The sequence below is a fragment of the Phodopus roborovskii genome, unplaced genomic scaffold (genome assembly GCF_943737965.1).
Source record: "Phodopus roborovskii unplaced genomic scaffold, PHOROB, whole genome shotgun sequence".
Taxonomy (NCBI): Eukaryota; Metazoa; Chordata; class Mammalia; order Rodentia; family Cricetidae; genus Phodopus; species Phodopus roborovskii.
In genome coordinates this window covers 735-17167 of record NW_026125104.1, presented here as the reverse complement: position 1 = coordinate 17167, position 16433 = coordinate 735, and the positions used below count along the sequence as shown (strand labels likewise).

General features: G+C 35.1%; 1 protein-coding gene across 1 annotated transcript in view; it reads right to left on the bottom strand.

Moving 5' to 3' along the window:
• Positions 1 to 12880, bottom strand: part of LOC127225940 (proteasome adapter and scaffold protein ECM29-like) — a gene marked incomplete at its 5' end in the record, with an annotated part of 50326 nt that extends 37446 nt beyond the window's left edge. The window contains 13 exon segments of the mRNA XM_051189608.1: positions 394 to 421; positions 424 to 461; positions 1572 to 1686; positions 2513 to 2567; positions 2995 to 3117; positions 3119 to 3141; positions 5042 to 5165; positions 9432 to 9533; positions 10659 to 10684; positions 10687 to 10750; positions 10753 to 10832; positions 11204 to 11366; positions 12746 to 12880. Of these exon segments, the coding sequence (XP_051045565.1) occupies positions 394 to 421; positions 424 to 461; positions 1572 to 1686; positions 2513 to 2567; positions 2995 to 3117; positions 3119 to 3141; positions 5042 to 5165; positions 9432 to 9533; positions 10659 to 10684; positions 10687 to 10750; positions 10753 to 10832; positions 11204 to 11366; positions 12746 to 12880 (1076 nt within the window).
• Positions 12881 to 16433: the final 3553 nt, after the last annotated feature.

The window sequence follows — 16433 nt, the reverse complement described above, 5'->3', positions numbered from 1 at the left end:
CTTTACGGTCATGGTCACCCACAAAGCAGCATACCACAAGTTATTAGTCACTGAACAGGCATAAATGCCTAAAAAGTAGGCCCAAGGTCAAGGCTCTGTGCCTCAGAGAAGGACAACCTTGAAAGGCCATGTCATCCTAGCTTATAGCACCTCAGGAATCTAGTGTCCAGTGAGGCTATGGAACTTTCCCTCTACATCAGCTATCTACTTGCTCACCCCTCCCAAAGACATTCCCAAGGGTATTCTCCAATAAACTTCCAGCATACCAATCTCTAGCTCAGAGTCTATTTCAAGGAAACCCAATCTAAACAATAGAGTGTTTATTTATCCATCAACAAACAACATTCCTGCTATGTCTTAGTTGATCACTGGTTTTAGATTTAGCACACTTACCCATCAGGTGTTTTGCCAAGGCCTCCCCTTGAAATACCACTGTCTCTCCAGAAACTTCATGTTTAGCTCTAAAACAAATAAAAATTTAGCTTCAAATTTTCTATACAAACAATAAGCAAATGGATACATCCATTTTCAAACTAATAAAATCTGTATCTAGTGTATGAAATATATAAACTATTTTTTTCTGCCAGACTGGAAACTTTCTAAACTCAAATGCAAACAAATTTGCAGATACTAAAGATTTCTGTATAGAGTTATAACCAAGGTTATAAAAAATTATTTTAAAGTGTGTTATATTTGTTTATACTGAAAAACATTTGTTTTAATGATGCAAGATGAGCTGCACTCTTTATGTTACATTTGTTTAACTCTGTGAAGCTGTACTACTTTGCCTGTCTAAAACACCTGATTGGTCTAATGAATAGCAATAGCCAATAGCAAGGCAGGAGAAAGGATAGGGGGGGCATAAATAGGAGAAACAAGAAAAGGAAGGAGGACGGCACAAGATAGAACAAGGAGAGGAGGATGTCAGGGGCAAGCCACCCAGCCCCTCCAGCCAAACATGGAGTAACAGTGAAAATAAGAAAAGGAAAAAGCCCAGAGACAAAAGGTAGGGGGGGATAATTTAAGCCAGGACTGTTTCACAGAGAAACCCTGTCTCCAAGAAAAAAAAAAAAAAAAAAAAAAAAAAAAACAAGGAAAGAAAAACTAGCAAGAAATAAGCCAAGCTAAGGCCAGGCATTTATAAATAGTAAGTCTCCGTGTATTTATTTCAGAGCTAGGTGGTGGGCCCTCAAAAAAGCTAAGAGTAAATAACAACCAACAGCACAGGAGGTTAACAGAAAGCAGCAAGCAATTGCAAAACCAATCCCCCTCCATGTACTCATCACAGATCAGATTATAAATGACATTCAAGTTTATTAATCACATCTTAACTCTCTTTAGCCAAAGGTATTATAGTGTTTTTCTAACCTGAAGCTTTAATTGTCATGAGACAATTCAAGTTTGAAAACATGACCTAGTTCATGTAAATAGTATATACACTGGGATAATTAAACTGTGTAACAATCATATGCAATGGCTTAATTAGAAAATATAAGGTAGAATTTTTCCTTATTCCATATCATAATATGAATGTCCTATGTATTCGTACCAGAAATTTTTAAATTCTATACCTTTTGCCAGTCATAAGTGTTTCTACAAGTGTAGACACCAATTCTTGTTGATCTTGTTCACTGCCCAGTTCATAAACCAACCCAAGCCCTTTTGAGGCAACATCTTGACTGAGTTCTTAAAAAAAAAAAAAAAAAAAAAGACAAAATTACACTATTCTAAAAGAAATTTATCTCCTGACCAATTATTTTCTATCAAGTACTTATCTTTACTCTAAAATGTATTATATAAAAGTAGAGATATAAAAGCAGAATCACTCTATTTTCCTAAATCAACTCAGTAGACATGATATCATGAGTCAACAAAAATGAGAAATCATGATAAAAAAACTAATAAAATGCCAATAAACTACAGTGTCACAGTAATAACTATGGTATCATAATATTAACATAAGTGGTTTATATTAAAGATAAAACAACTACCCTGACACCCATATGCAATTTTAGAAAAATAAAGGGAATGTAAGTCTACACGTCTTAAATGAGATTTTTTTTTTTAAAGCTATTATTTAAATTTCTAACATATTATGCTTCCCTGGCTTTAATCAAAGAGGACAAATAATCACAAGTAGAAAAAGTTTAACACTAATGTTAAGGCCCCAACTCCATTTTAAAAATATAAAGTTGCAGAAGCTGTTTTAATTCATACATAAAAAAGAATTTCAATTTCCTGTACCCTAGGAAAATGGTACTAGTTAATCTTGGCTTTCACTTTAATACAATTACCTTTAATACTAAAAAAAATTAATTTTTAATATTATTGCAATTCTAGGTAGAGACAGAATTTCATGACCCTCCTGCCTCTTACCTCCCACATGCTGGGATTAAAAGCATATGGCTGGTTTTATTTTACAAGTTTTTGTGCTACATTTCATTTCAATTTTTAAAATTTAAAATAATAAGTTTAAAGACGCTAACAAGTCAAGTAGTTACCAACAACCTACCATCATTTTCTGACAGAACCGAAACAAATGCACTCTGAATTTCCTTAAGATGAGACTGGAAGAAGAGAAAAGGCTTTAGAACACTTAAGACCTACAGATACAGAGAAACAAGGATCTCACTGTTATGATACACTGAGGCCAGAGAGTCAGTATTAAAGCAGTCATCCACCTTTCCATTCCCTCATCTTTATTTACAGATGTCCATATTAGAAGTTGTACCCTCAAAGGTAGTCTAAGCATTCAGTCTAACCTTTGTCTCAATATGAGTATCCCCATTACTAGCACTTCTGACTTTACATCTTCACATTAGGTCATTTTCTTGTCAGTATTAATCATATCATCATCCTTACTGTTTCACATGGAGCTTATTTCTGAACTATTGCTATTTGTTAATGATTCCAAACTCATACACTTTCTTGCTGTTTTAATTTATAAATACTTATAGAGTTCATCACATATACAATTCATATTATGAAGCATACCTTCACTTCTATATGGGTACTTAGCTTCCTCACAAGAGAAAGGAGCCAGATGCAGGCTGCTTGCCTCACATGTGGGTTGGGACTGATAATATGCTTACTTAAAATAACTTCTAAAACCCAGGGGAACAACATCATTCATTTTGGCACCTGAGGAAAAAGCGAAGAAAGATCACAGTTAAAACATTTTTCCTATAAAAAAAAAAATTTCCACAAAAATCATACAATAACCTGATGTTAAAATTCAAATGACCAAGAATGTCCAGAGCCTAGCATAAACTAATCTTTTTAAAGTATCAAATAACTAGTTCATTGGATTGAAAAATTATCCCACTCTCTTCAATCTCAGCAACTTTTTTCTTTACTAAATCTTTCTAAACTTCCTTCTAAAAACAAACTAAGGAATATCTTTACATTTCACTTTTGTCATTCAGCTATTAACACATTTGTCTCTTCCTCATTACTTCGGGGGTTCACAATCCTAAAAGCACTAGAGCTTGATGAATGGCCCTTCTCCCTTCCATTATACAAATGTCAACTTTCTTTTCCTCACATGCATTCAAAGAGAAGTTTCAGAGAGCTAGTGTGGCTTCCATCAACCACAGTCATACTTATACTGTAAGAAAAACACTTTTTTTATTTAAGTCTCTCTATGATAAGATTACATAATAATAGGTGAAGATACTACAATAATAAACATTAACTATAACACTAAGCACAAAACTATATTCATTACAGAATATAATTCACAATGGTATTGTTACCATGAAAATATTCCTATTTAATTTTCCCAACTAAGATAAAATAAAAATACTTTATGATTTTTCTTTCAAAATAAATATTTAAAATAATCCTGGTTCAATATTAAAATATATTTTCAATTCTAAATTCAACCCAACACTAGAAGATATTTAAGTTTGTGTTTTTGGATTTTTTGTTTTACTTTGTTGTGTTTTGAGTGTACCTATGTACACATGAATAAAAGGGCATGCATGAGGAAGTGAAGGTCAGCTTTGCTACAACTGGTTCTATACCACGTGGTCTACTGATAGAACTCAGGGTATCAAACCTTAACTGCAAGCACCTTTACTTGCTAGCCCTTGAATTTGTTTTTGTAGTATTTTTATTTTGTTTTGCTTTGTTTTGTTTTTGAGACACATACAGGCTTTGATCTCATTATATAGCCCACATGTCCTTCAAGTTGCAATCCTCCTGCCTCAGCATCCCAAGTGGTGGGATTACAAGCATACATCATCTTTTTGTTTTGTTTTCGCTTTTTCAAGACATGGTTTCTCTGTGGCTTTGGAGCCTGTCCCAGACATCCACCTGCCTCTGCCTCCTGAGTGCTGGAATTAAAGGTGTGGGCCACCACCACCCAGTAATACATCATTTTATTCTGAAATCTTAATATCTGTAATATATACTCAGAAACCACATACATACTCTCATTATGTAGTCACTAAATTCTAGCATACTTCCAGGACTAGTAGGAGCTAGTGGAGCGTCATTAAATACAAGAGACTCGGAGAGTTTTCATTTTCATACTCAATCTTTTGGGGAGACACAGAGACAAGATCTCACTATGTAGCTCTAACTGGCCTAGAACTCGATATGTGAACTAGACTGACCTTGAACTCAGAGATACTCCTGCCTCTGCCTCCTGAAAGTTGGGATTAAAGGCACCACCAGGCCCAGCCATGTTCAATCTTTTTTTTTTTTTTTTTTTTTTTTTTTTTTTTTTTTCCCCTTTTTGGTTTTTCAAGACAGGATTTCTCTATGTAGCCCTGGCTATCCTAGAATTAGCTCTGTAAACAAGGCTGGCCTCAAACTCACAGCAATATGCCTGCCTCTGCCTCCAAGTGCTGGGATTAAGGGCATGTACCACCACCACCTGGCTTGTTCAATATTCTTTAATTAACCATTCTCCTTGACAGACCAAATTAGAAGTCCTGTATCAATACTTGGGGAAAAATTATTTTGCCTCAAATATGACAGAGAACAGAAGGAAGTCAATCAATAACTGTAAATCAATTAGGTAAGTATTTGATACCAGCAAGAGGTGTATATTCTTCTTCAGTCACCACCCAGGCATCTCGGGCAGCCACAGAGTTAGTTCCTATTGCAGCACTGGTGATGGCTTCACCAATGGTGAATTGAAGTTCGATCTGCTTAGCCTGCAATGAAGGGAAAAAAGTCCACAAATAAGAGCATACCCCCCACAAATATCTATTTCTATAAAAGAGCTGCTTTGTACCTTACTTCTCACTCTTTTTTCTCATTTAAGCTAACTCAGCAGTTCAAAAGCAGTTGGAGTAAAGGATTGGAGAACTAGGAAGGATTTAAAGATCATTTCTCACCACCATGAGATGGTTTCTCACCCTCAGCACAGAATCAAAATGCAGTGGTTGATCTTTGAAAACATAATAGGCTTACGAAAGGGGTCTGGGTGGTTCAAGGTAAAGCCACAGAGACCTCAATGCATATTCTACTCAATTTTTCATCAGCTACAAATCCTCATCTAAATTTTTCTGAGCCTCACCATGTTCGGTGGCTAAATGAACACCCATCCCATCATTCCCCCTAATCAGACCATAAGAATTAAATGATGTTAATTTAGACAAAGCTGTCACTATTTAGTATGCCTGACTACAGTAACTATAGAATGAATAATGGCTACTACATTTTTTTATAAAAACTCTTCACACTTGTCTACGATATCTGCAAGCTACTCTCAAAAGGTCCCAAAAAAAGTAGAGGATGAAAAGGCAAATATAAAACGCTAAAACTTGGTAAATCTAGATCAAAGGGTACACAGGAGTTCCATGCATTATTTTTAAAACTTCAAAGGCCAAACAAAATTCTATGTAGCTACATACTCAAATATTTACATTTTAATTCATAAATTTTGGTGCTGTTTTACAAGTAGAAATCACTGTCCCCACACTGGAAGTGGATCTGCTTCACCACCCTCTGGTATTTTCTGTTTACTGTGAAACAGTAAGTATAAAAGAAAGACGCAATAAAGAATGGAAAACATATGAGGGATGTAAGCATAATGATTACACAAAAACACTTTGTACTGTTATTCTTAATTTAGTGTTAGGATCTTCATGAAGCACCAAGTGCTCATACCATAGAATTCCTAATCTAGATCAACAGGGCTGAAGGCTTTAGCTTAACAGCATCTGGAACCTCTGGAACCAAGCTTATGGAAACTCATGAACTCTAGACATACAACTGTGGAGACTCCAGGAGAATGAACTAGGCCCTCCATATGTGGGAGACAGTTGTAAAGCTTCAACTATCAGAGGGGCCCCTAGCAGTAGGACGAAGATACAAACCTGGTACCTGAGCTAGCTTGTTGGAGTCCACTCCCCATGGTGAGATGCCATGGTCAGCTATAATGCATGGGAGAGGGGCCTGGCCCTGGCCCAACCTATTGTGCCAGACTAAGTGGACTCCACATGGGAACCCTTACTAGAGGAGTAATGGACTTGGGGGTGGGCTAGGGAAAGTGGGAGGAAGCGAGGGCAAGCAGGAGGTGGTGTGGGAGTGAGAACTATGTTGGAATGTAAAAATTAAAAATTAAAAAAAAAAAAAAAAAAAAAAAAAAAAGCTTCTCTGGCAGACCTTAAAACTAAGAAAAGACATTTCAATGGAAAGGATCCTTACCAGGAATTTAATCGTCGATTTGTTTACCTATTAATTACATGTTTCCTATTATTGACATCATAACTGGAATAAAAAGCAAAATCAAAACCCGATAGATAGCTAATTTAGGAATGATAAGATATCTAGGGGTATTATGTAGCAAGGAAATAAAGAAACTTAGTAATTAAATAAAGCAAGTTCATGGGAAATCACTATATTGTTATTCTACTTTTGTATGGGGAATCATTATATTGTTATTCTACTTTTGTACAGGTTTGAATTTTTCTATAATGAAGCTTAAGGTAGGGTTTGCCAGATATTCACTAGTAGAGTACTTGTCTAGCATGTGTAAGTTCATAGGTGTGATCCTAGTACCACAAAAAACAAAAAGGTTAAAATAAGCCAAAAGGCAGCAGGGCGGTGGTAGCACACGCCTTTAGTCCTACAACTCAGGAGGCAGAGGCATGCAGATCTCTGTGAATTCAAGGCCAGCCTCGAACAGAGCTAGTTCCAGGACAGGCTCCAAAGTAATACAGAGAAACCCTATCTCTAAACACCAAAAAAAAAAAAAAAAAAAAAAAAAAAAAAAGAAAAAAGAAAAAAGAAAAAAAGAAAAGAAAAGAAACAATGTGTAAATAAATAAATAAACCTAAAAGCACATTAGGGCTTTATTTTAGTTGACTATGAACAGATTTTGGTCCTCAGATTCAACATTTTTGTATTTCTAAATTTTTAAAACAATGACATCAAAATATGTTAAGAATCCAATAAGTTCTCATTTACTTAAATACAACAAGAATTAACATTACAAAGAAAAATATGAAAAAGCAGACATAAGCTTCTTTCCAGAAGATTGAAATGAAACTGACATTGTGGTTTGAATGAGAATGACTCATATATGCTTGTGTGATGGGAGACGTCATTCTGTAAATGTTTCTCATACTGGTTAATGAATTAAGCACTGTTGGCCTGTAGGAAAGCAAGATAGGAGGGACTAGGAGACAAGGAGGAAAGAGGAAGTAGTAAGGAGGGATCAGTGTGGAGAGACTGGGGAGACCAGACACTGGCCCCACTCCCCAGTAAGATGAGACCATGTGGAAATACTTAGATTAATAGAAATGGGTTAATAATTAAGACAGAGCTAGCCAATAAGAAACTAGTACCTGGCCAACAGCATTATATCAAATACAGAATCTCTGTGTGTTAATTGGGGCTGGCATGGCGGCCAGACCAGCTATTGGGGAAAAAAACCACTCGTGACACTTGTGTCTTTGAATGGGTGGTCCCCAGTTTGGTGGAATTGTTTGGGAAGGATTGAGAGGTATGGCCTTGTTAAAGAAGGTGTGTCGCTAGGAGTGGGTTTTGGAACTAGGCTATTCCAAGTCAGTTTTCTCTAACTCACACTTATGGATCTGGATATGAGCTCAGCTACTGTTCTAGTGCCTGTGTCTGGCTGCCTGCTGCCATGATAGTCATGACTCACCCTCTGAACTATAATAAACTCTCTATTCTATAAGCTGCCTTGCTTATAATGTTTTGTAACAGCAATTGAAAATTAACTACGACAACTGGCATCTGATGACCCTGGCAAGGGTATAATTCACTTTGAAAACATTACATGGGAATGGGGATGCAGCTCAGTGGTAGAGTGCACTCTTAGTATGGGCAAGTCCCTGGATTTACTCTTCCACAGAGAGGAAACAAATGAAGCTAGGTTTCAATTTCAGTTTCAATTCTCTTACTCAGTTATCTCCAATCCTTAAATCCTTTACCCTTAACTAAAGTGTATCTCCTTCCTCCCACCCATCAAAGCTCAGTTGTAACTTCCCATCTAAGCAGATTATACCAGAATTCTCTGACACAATCACACACTCCTTTAAAATTCTCCTGCCTTCAATACCTTCCTATTCACGTATTTTTACTAGTATTTATGACAATATACCTTTGCAATCACACTGCTAGACACTTGTGTAATGATGAACAAAGCAGACACTGCCTTCAGTAGAGAATAGTGAGATGTGATAAACACCATAGGGGAAAGGGCTCAAAGTCATTTTAACTAAAGAATCTAATCTAGTTTAAATGCCAAAAAGGTTTTCAAGAAACACAGCAACAATCTGAAAAGGAAACTTGAGGCTTTCAGAAAACTCAAAACAAGAGGTAGGCAGAGGCAAGATTAGGTCATGCTAAGACACATCACTATATACTCGTAGTCATTAACTATAGGTCTTTTCCCACTACAATGGGCATCAGTAACTCAAAAGCCAACTAGAATACCAGCCCCAACTCTCCAAAGAGGGCTAAATTGGTTTCTTTCTTTTATTTCTACTATACCATGTTCTACTCAAAAATAATGAGTCTTTCCCAAACATAAAATTCATAGAGCTATGTCTAACACAATAACAAGCCTAAAGCTACCACTCAAAATTAAATACGTGATAAAGGAATGAATGTTTATTTTATAAAACCTCAAAGTTGGGGCCATAGAGACGGCTCAGTGTTTAATACTGACTATTCTTCTAGAGAACTCAGGTTCTATTCCCAGCACCCATGTAACGATTAAAGACCATCTGTAACTACAGTTTCAGGGGACCCAACACTGGTGCTCTTTTGGCCTCTGTGGGCACTGCATGAGGGACACAAAAAGAATGGGCATACACATAAAAGAAATTAATAAACCCCCAATAAAACAAAATTTTAAAATCTCCAGAGTAAGCAAAACTAAAAAACAAACAAACAAACAAAAAAACAAAACAAAAAAAAAACTTTATTTTAGTCACTATAAATACCTCCACAGAATCCATCAGGCCTCGCAAAAGGAGTTTCTGGTGGGGAAAACCCCCATCCCCAACTGGAAAATAGCCCAATGTTTGGATTGCTCGTTCTTTCATCTGGAAGAACACAGATTCTTTTTTTAAATTTTTAAATAAATTAAATAAACAGTATTTCCAAGTGAGATGACAGGAAGAGGCAATCAATATGCCTAATATACCAATGCCTACATTATTACAAAAGTGCCCAATATTACAGTATTATAAGACATTAAAAACAGAAAAATAAGCCCATTAAGGATCTATACCTATAAAAAATAAAAATTAAAAAAGAAAGCCTTATGCTTAGTATTTAAACTGTCAAGGCTGGAAATGTGGTTTAAAGCCACAAAATTATCTATACAACTTAGTAGCTCTTGGGCAAGTTATATCAGCTCTCTGAAACTCTTTGTTATCTCACACAAAAATGACAACTATGCCTATTACACCTTATCTTTTTAAAGACTTAATTTTAATACATGACAAAACTATAGCATATTCCTTGGCTAACAAAAAACTGGCTAATGATTGCTAAAAAGAAAACTACACAGTGTTAATTATGTTGGTTTTAAATAGCAGCTAAACCAAGAACAAGACTACAATGTTTTTTTAAAAAACTTAAGTAAACTGGTATTTTTCTACTCAATAAAGCATCTTAATTTTCAACATCAAGTACTTTAATTACAAAGAATGTTTTAAAGTCTATGAAAAGTTATCTCAACTTAAAAAACTACAACTATTCTTTCCCTCGGATTATTCACACTGCTTCCTAACACCTACATTTCTTCAAACCAAACTTACTGTTAAACAGTAAGATTTAGCCCTACCTTAAAATTATACAAATCGTGAAACTGAGCATTTTATTATCAGCTTTTGCATGACAAAAAAATGGTTCTTAAATGCACTTTTAATTTTACTGAAATTAAAACTGTTAAGGAGCTAAATTAGAATAACTGGGTCAAAAGATGACATGCAAAACAGTTTATACATGTCTCCCTTAAAAGCAAACTTAAAAAAGGAAATACCTTTATCAAAATTACATCTTTATCATTTTAAATACATTAGTAAAACTTTATTCTGCTGCAGTGTGCATGGATGAATGTGGACAGATGACTATACTCACAATAACTTGGTTTTTTGAGTTTGTACAACTAGGAATAAAAACACAGAAGAATTCTAGAAGGGAAAGAATAAAAAAAGGCTTGCCTTATTAGTTTCTTTAGTGGAAGGATTCTATTCAGTAAGCTTTCTACCAGATGCAGTTTGGTAAATCCAGATCCTTCACTGGGGATGGGGGAGAGTGACCATTTCTGCCAATTTCACCAAGGGCTGTACAGGCAGCAATTGCCAACAGAGGTGATGTACTGTCTAAAAATGAACCTGTAAGCAAATTTAGACACAGAGAGAGTAGCATACTAATTATTCTTATGGTTTAAAGCAATCAGTTATATATTAATCTTTTTCAAAACAGCAATACAAAACCAAGGTCTATAATGTTTTCTGGCTGACCACTATTGTTATTTATGTTATAGTAAGACACCATGACAATAGGACTTAAGTATCCTTGAATGTTAGTGTTTCCATATTAACATAAATGCCACTGGAATACAAACAAAAGCATGGATAAATAGATTAGTTTATGGAAAAGCTTGTGCCTTTAAAGAACAATGTTATAAGAGGAAACATAAATACCATATTAAAAAATAACACAATTCAAACCCTGTAGCAGCCAAGCCAGTACAGATACTAACCTATTATCTCTGTTGCATTCTGAATGAGATCTTCTTGCTCAGGCAAGAGATCAGCATCTGTCTCCAGGTCATGCTGCTCTGCCATTCTCATTCTCTTCTTAGCCAAGTATCTTCCCACAGTGAATCCCAATGCAAGCAAGGATCCATGCTGTACCTCAGGGCTCTGAATTTAATAACACAACAGTACTGTTTCTACCTCACATGTGAAAAGATATACTGAAGTAACTGCTGTTAAAATAATGTCTCTGATAAAACCTAAGACTATAAAAACAAAATGATTCTATTGGAAGCCAATGAATCAATCTTAAGCAACAAGAGTTTATAACACAGAATGCTAAAAAGTTAAGCTCATGTCCAGATTTAGATAATCAAATTTCATACAACCTCCAACTTTGGGTCAGGTAACTTTTAAAATATGCATCTATAGACCTTATACTTTCTTTTCATTTAATTTTTATTTTATGTATATCAGTGTCTGCCTCAATGTATGTTTATGCATCATATTCACACAGTGTCCCTAGAAACCAGATAAGGGTATTAGATCCCTGGAACTGGAGTCCGGTTGTGAAGTACCTTGGAGGTACTGGGATTGAACCTAGCAACAAGTGCTCTTAACCACTGAACATCACTCCAACCCATTATACTTTCTTCTTGTTTATACCACTATAGAAGCTAATTATCATAATATTCAAGGATAATCTCTCCATACTGCCAAAAAAATACACTGAGCAGTCATTTTCTACCTGCTAAAACCTCCAAATACAAGATAGACAATATTATTAATCAAGTTTGCTTTTTTGTAAGTATTTTTGCAGGTACTAAGTGGCAGCAGAGATAGGGTTTTTGGGAGTGTTAATAACATCAAGCAGTTGTAGGGATTCCCAAATATTGCCTACCACAATGTACACATTACCTAAAACAGTACTCTTCAAACACAGAGTTAGACTGAATCAACACATCTATCTCAATTTTTACTTAAAAAGGCTAAGAATTTGTAAGTTTACTTTATAAATGGAAACCTAAAAACTAAAAAGTACAATCAGATACTTTGTAAACCCCTATCACCTACTGAAAAAGAATGACAACAAATCTGAGTATGGTAGCAAATGCTAAGGCAAGAGAATAAAGTTTGAAAGCAAGCCTGAACTACACAGTGAAACCGAAGCTCAAAAATTCCAACTAAATCAGGTTAGTCCACTCTTATAAGTGTATTTCCTAGTCCAGGAAGACAGTCCTGCAAGATTCAACTATTTGCAGAACTGAGAGAAAAACAGAGTAGAAACAAAATGTCAAAATTTCATATTTCTTCACTGTCTTACAGGCAAAAGGAGAAAATGATCCTTTCTAGCAAAGGGGTTGAGTCTTGTCATAACAGTACTTTGATCTCAAATAGGATAAATCTGTTGGCATAAAAAAAGAAAACTTTGTCCCAGGATTAATGGCCGTGCCCAAGTTTCAAATATGGGTTCCTATATTTTGTAAAAATACAAAGTTATTTTATTTAAGTAATAAAGAAGAATGAAGATAAAACTGATTACATACATGATTGTCTTTTGTCGCCTTTATAAGTTGTTCTATCATTGACTTTAATTCACTACCGGACACTGTTGACACAACCACAGAATAGAACAAAGCTGCCAATTCACGCATTTCTTCTTTGCTGCTACTCATCAGACCCTAAGCAACACAGAAAAGAAAGAGATGATTCATAACCATCTCCCTGCTGACAACACCTGACATTTAAAGTTATAAAAGTAAATGATACATTTAACATTCAATCTATTAGTATCCATGAAAAATATAATGCAAGAAGCTATTATATTCCAAACAAAATGACTCTGGCAGGCTCCAATAGACAGTTACAATACAAAGGTCAGACATATGGCCTTGGTTAAACTAAATGGTCATGAAAAAATAAAAGGAAAATAAAAGAGAATGACGGGGGGCGGGGGGGGAGGAGAGCTATCAGAATGTATTATGTTCGTGTATGAAATTATCAATGAACAAGCTTAATATTTGAACTGGATCTAACCTGAAATCCTCCTTCCTTCAGTCTAGCTTCCATAGTACCAGAAAGTACTATGCAAGCTGACAAGGGAGGGAAATAATTAATAGTTCTATTCAGCCATGACACCTATGAGGCACTACAATGACCAGCATGGCAAGATATTTATAAAGGTGCAATGACAGCACTCCACATATGAGTGGTAACCAAAAGCTGTCTAAATGGAATCAAAGCCCATTCAACAGGAGGGAAATCATGCCTGGTCCTAGAAACCTAGCCAACTACCCAGGACTAGTGAGGTCTAGAAGAGAATCTATTCTCACCACTTAGCCAGGATAATTCCCATCTACAGTTTAAACATTATCCCTATACGCAGAGGTAAGTATAGTTATCATGTCTCATCAAAAAAAGCTTCCCTCTATTACAAATAGAGACCATTATTAAAAAATCCACAACTGAACACAATGCAAACATCAATGGTTTGTGAGGCAACCCAGCCTGAATGAATACATATGCAGCACAGCTCCCAGACTCTATGACTCAGATAACATCACAGAACAAGGTTGTGAGGTAGAGGTGTTATAAGGGCCAGAATACCAAGACTGCCTCTCTTCAAAATGGTTGGATAAACAAGACCCAAACAATGACAATATCATTAGACATGCTAACACAGCAGAGGGAAATCTTACCAGGTCCCACCCCTAGACAAAGAACTATAGGCAACTAATGATTGCAGAGGGAGAATTAGCCTCTCCCAGGGATGAGCTTCCTGACTGGTTATCCAATACAAAGTGGTCAGTCCTGAAATCATATACACACAAACAACAAAAATGGACTCATTAGATTGTGTGTGTGTGTGTGTGTGTGTGTGTGTGTGTGTGTGTGTGTGTGTGCACATTCAGGCACACACATACATACACACATACACACATATATATACATATATATATGTGTGTATGTGTGTATGTATGAGAGACAAAGAGAGCAATAATAATAGAAAAAGAGGGTATCAATTTGAGAATTGAGGAGTAACATGTGAAGGTTTAAAAGGAGGAAAGAAAATGGATAAGTGATATAATTATATTTTTATTAAAATGTAAAATAAATAAAAAGAAAACAAATAATGAGCTGAAATTTAATCCCAGCACTTGGAGGCAGCATCAGGTAAATCTGTGAGTTCAACACTAGCCTGGTCTACAAAGGAAGTTCAAGGACAGCCAGAACTGATACACAGAGAAACCATGTCTCAAAAAAACAACAGCAAAAAAAGAAGAAGAAAAAAAAATATCTTAGTTGCACATTTATTATAACAGGTAAAATAAATGTAGCTGATTTGAAATACAGATCAGCATTTTTTTTTTTTTTTTCTATGAAAAACCAAGACTCTGTTCTGTGGGATGTCTAGTCACTCTTGGGACTACTCCATTCTGCTACTGTTCATAAAAATAGGCACAGATAATACTAAGATATTGGACACAGCTATGTTCCAATAAAATGAGAACTATAGTCTGTACTCCTGGAATAATGTCTTTTGTTATTTTTTTCCACTATTTAAAAATATAAAGGGGCTATAGTTGTGGTTGAGAGATAAAATACCTGCCTACCATGTACAAAGTCCTATTTTGTTTTCAAACTCCAGCATAATTGTTTTTTCAAATAAAGTAAAAAACAGAGCCAGGTGGTGGGCACAAGCCTATAATTCTAGTACTCAGGAGGCAGTGGCAGGTGGATCTTGTAGTTCGAAAGCCAGCCTGATCTACACATCAAGTTCTAGAACAGCCAAGGATATAAAGAGAAACCCTGTCTCAAATAAATAAAAAATAAAAACAAAAAACAAAAACAGAAAAACTCAACAACAAAAAGCAAAAAACAGAAAACCATTACTACCTGATAGATCATAAAAAGTAGAAGTTCATAGGTCAGCAACAGGCCTGAAGGCCTGAGACTCAAATGAATAGTCTGGTTTCTCTTCATATGATAGAAAGATTAACCTTCTATTAACAGATCAAAACTCACAAGATTTACTTTAAATTAGAAAATATATACAAAGAGAATGAAAACCCTTTTTAAATTAAGAAGTACTTTCAGAAGACCAAATCTTTTCAAGAAAAATACAAAACTAGTATCTCTTGACAACCTACATTCCTATTTAAACATTTAAAGATAAAAATTTTACCATAACTCAAGCTACAGTTTCCAGAAAGAACTGCATTTCAAAGCAGAGATCTACACTTCTATGATTCATATTTTTACTAAAAAGATTAATTTAAAAATTCTAATTTCATTTACATTTTTATTTGCTGACTTGATAACATCTTGGTGTTATTATGAAAGAAGAACACTCTCACTTAAGCTGGTAGCAAAACTTAGTACTGCCCACATGAAGGATAATCAAAATTAAAGATGTGTCTACCACGTCTGGGAAATCTAAAAATATACTTCTCATTCTTATATCTCTCCTATGAAATACAATAAATCCCTGTTGGCTATGAAAATAATATCTGGTATTTCTTTGTATGGAAAATAGTATTAAATTCACTGCAGCAGAAAAGAATCCTAAGTGGTCAGCAGTAAGAATCAAGAATTAACCACGCAATAGAAAATGATGAAGCTATTAAAGACTTTTCTCCATAGTTACAAGACAAGCTCTACTATCTGGTAAAAGAAATAAAAAATTGTGTCAACAGTGTACTGTCTTTTGTATAAAGAAGGGAAAACATTTTAAATGCATTATTTTATGTATATATGCATAAGCAAAATAGAAGGTTTCACCCCATAAAACTACTGCTGTCCTTTTATATGCTTGTCAGAAGAGAAGCAGAGTCAGGGAAATTGAGAAAATTTAAGGTGGCATGACACAATTACAGAAAATAAGTGTTTTATTGACAAATATACAATGTAAATGTGGTTTTCAAAATATATACACCTATCATTATAAAATATTTTGAATCAAAAAAAAAATTTTAATTGATGATTCTTAAATTCATTCTCCGCATCACCAAGATGGGTCATGAAGAATGTTGACCTGCATGTGTTTTCCAGTAAGTATTTGGTTGTGGGAAATTTTTTAAATGACTTAAAGGTAGTAAAGGGCATATTAAGAGTGGGTAGCAAGAAAGAGATCTTTCAATTAGTTTGAGATGTCTAATTCTTAGAGAAATAAACATGTCATGAGGACATACCTTTGATCCATTCTGTTTTGTCTACAAATTTGGTAGCCAATTT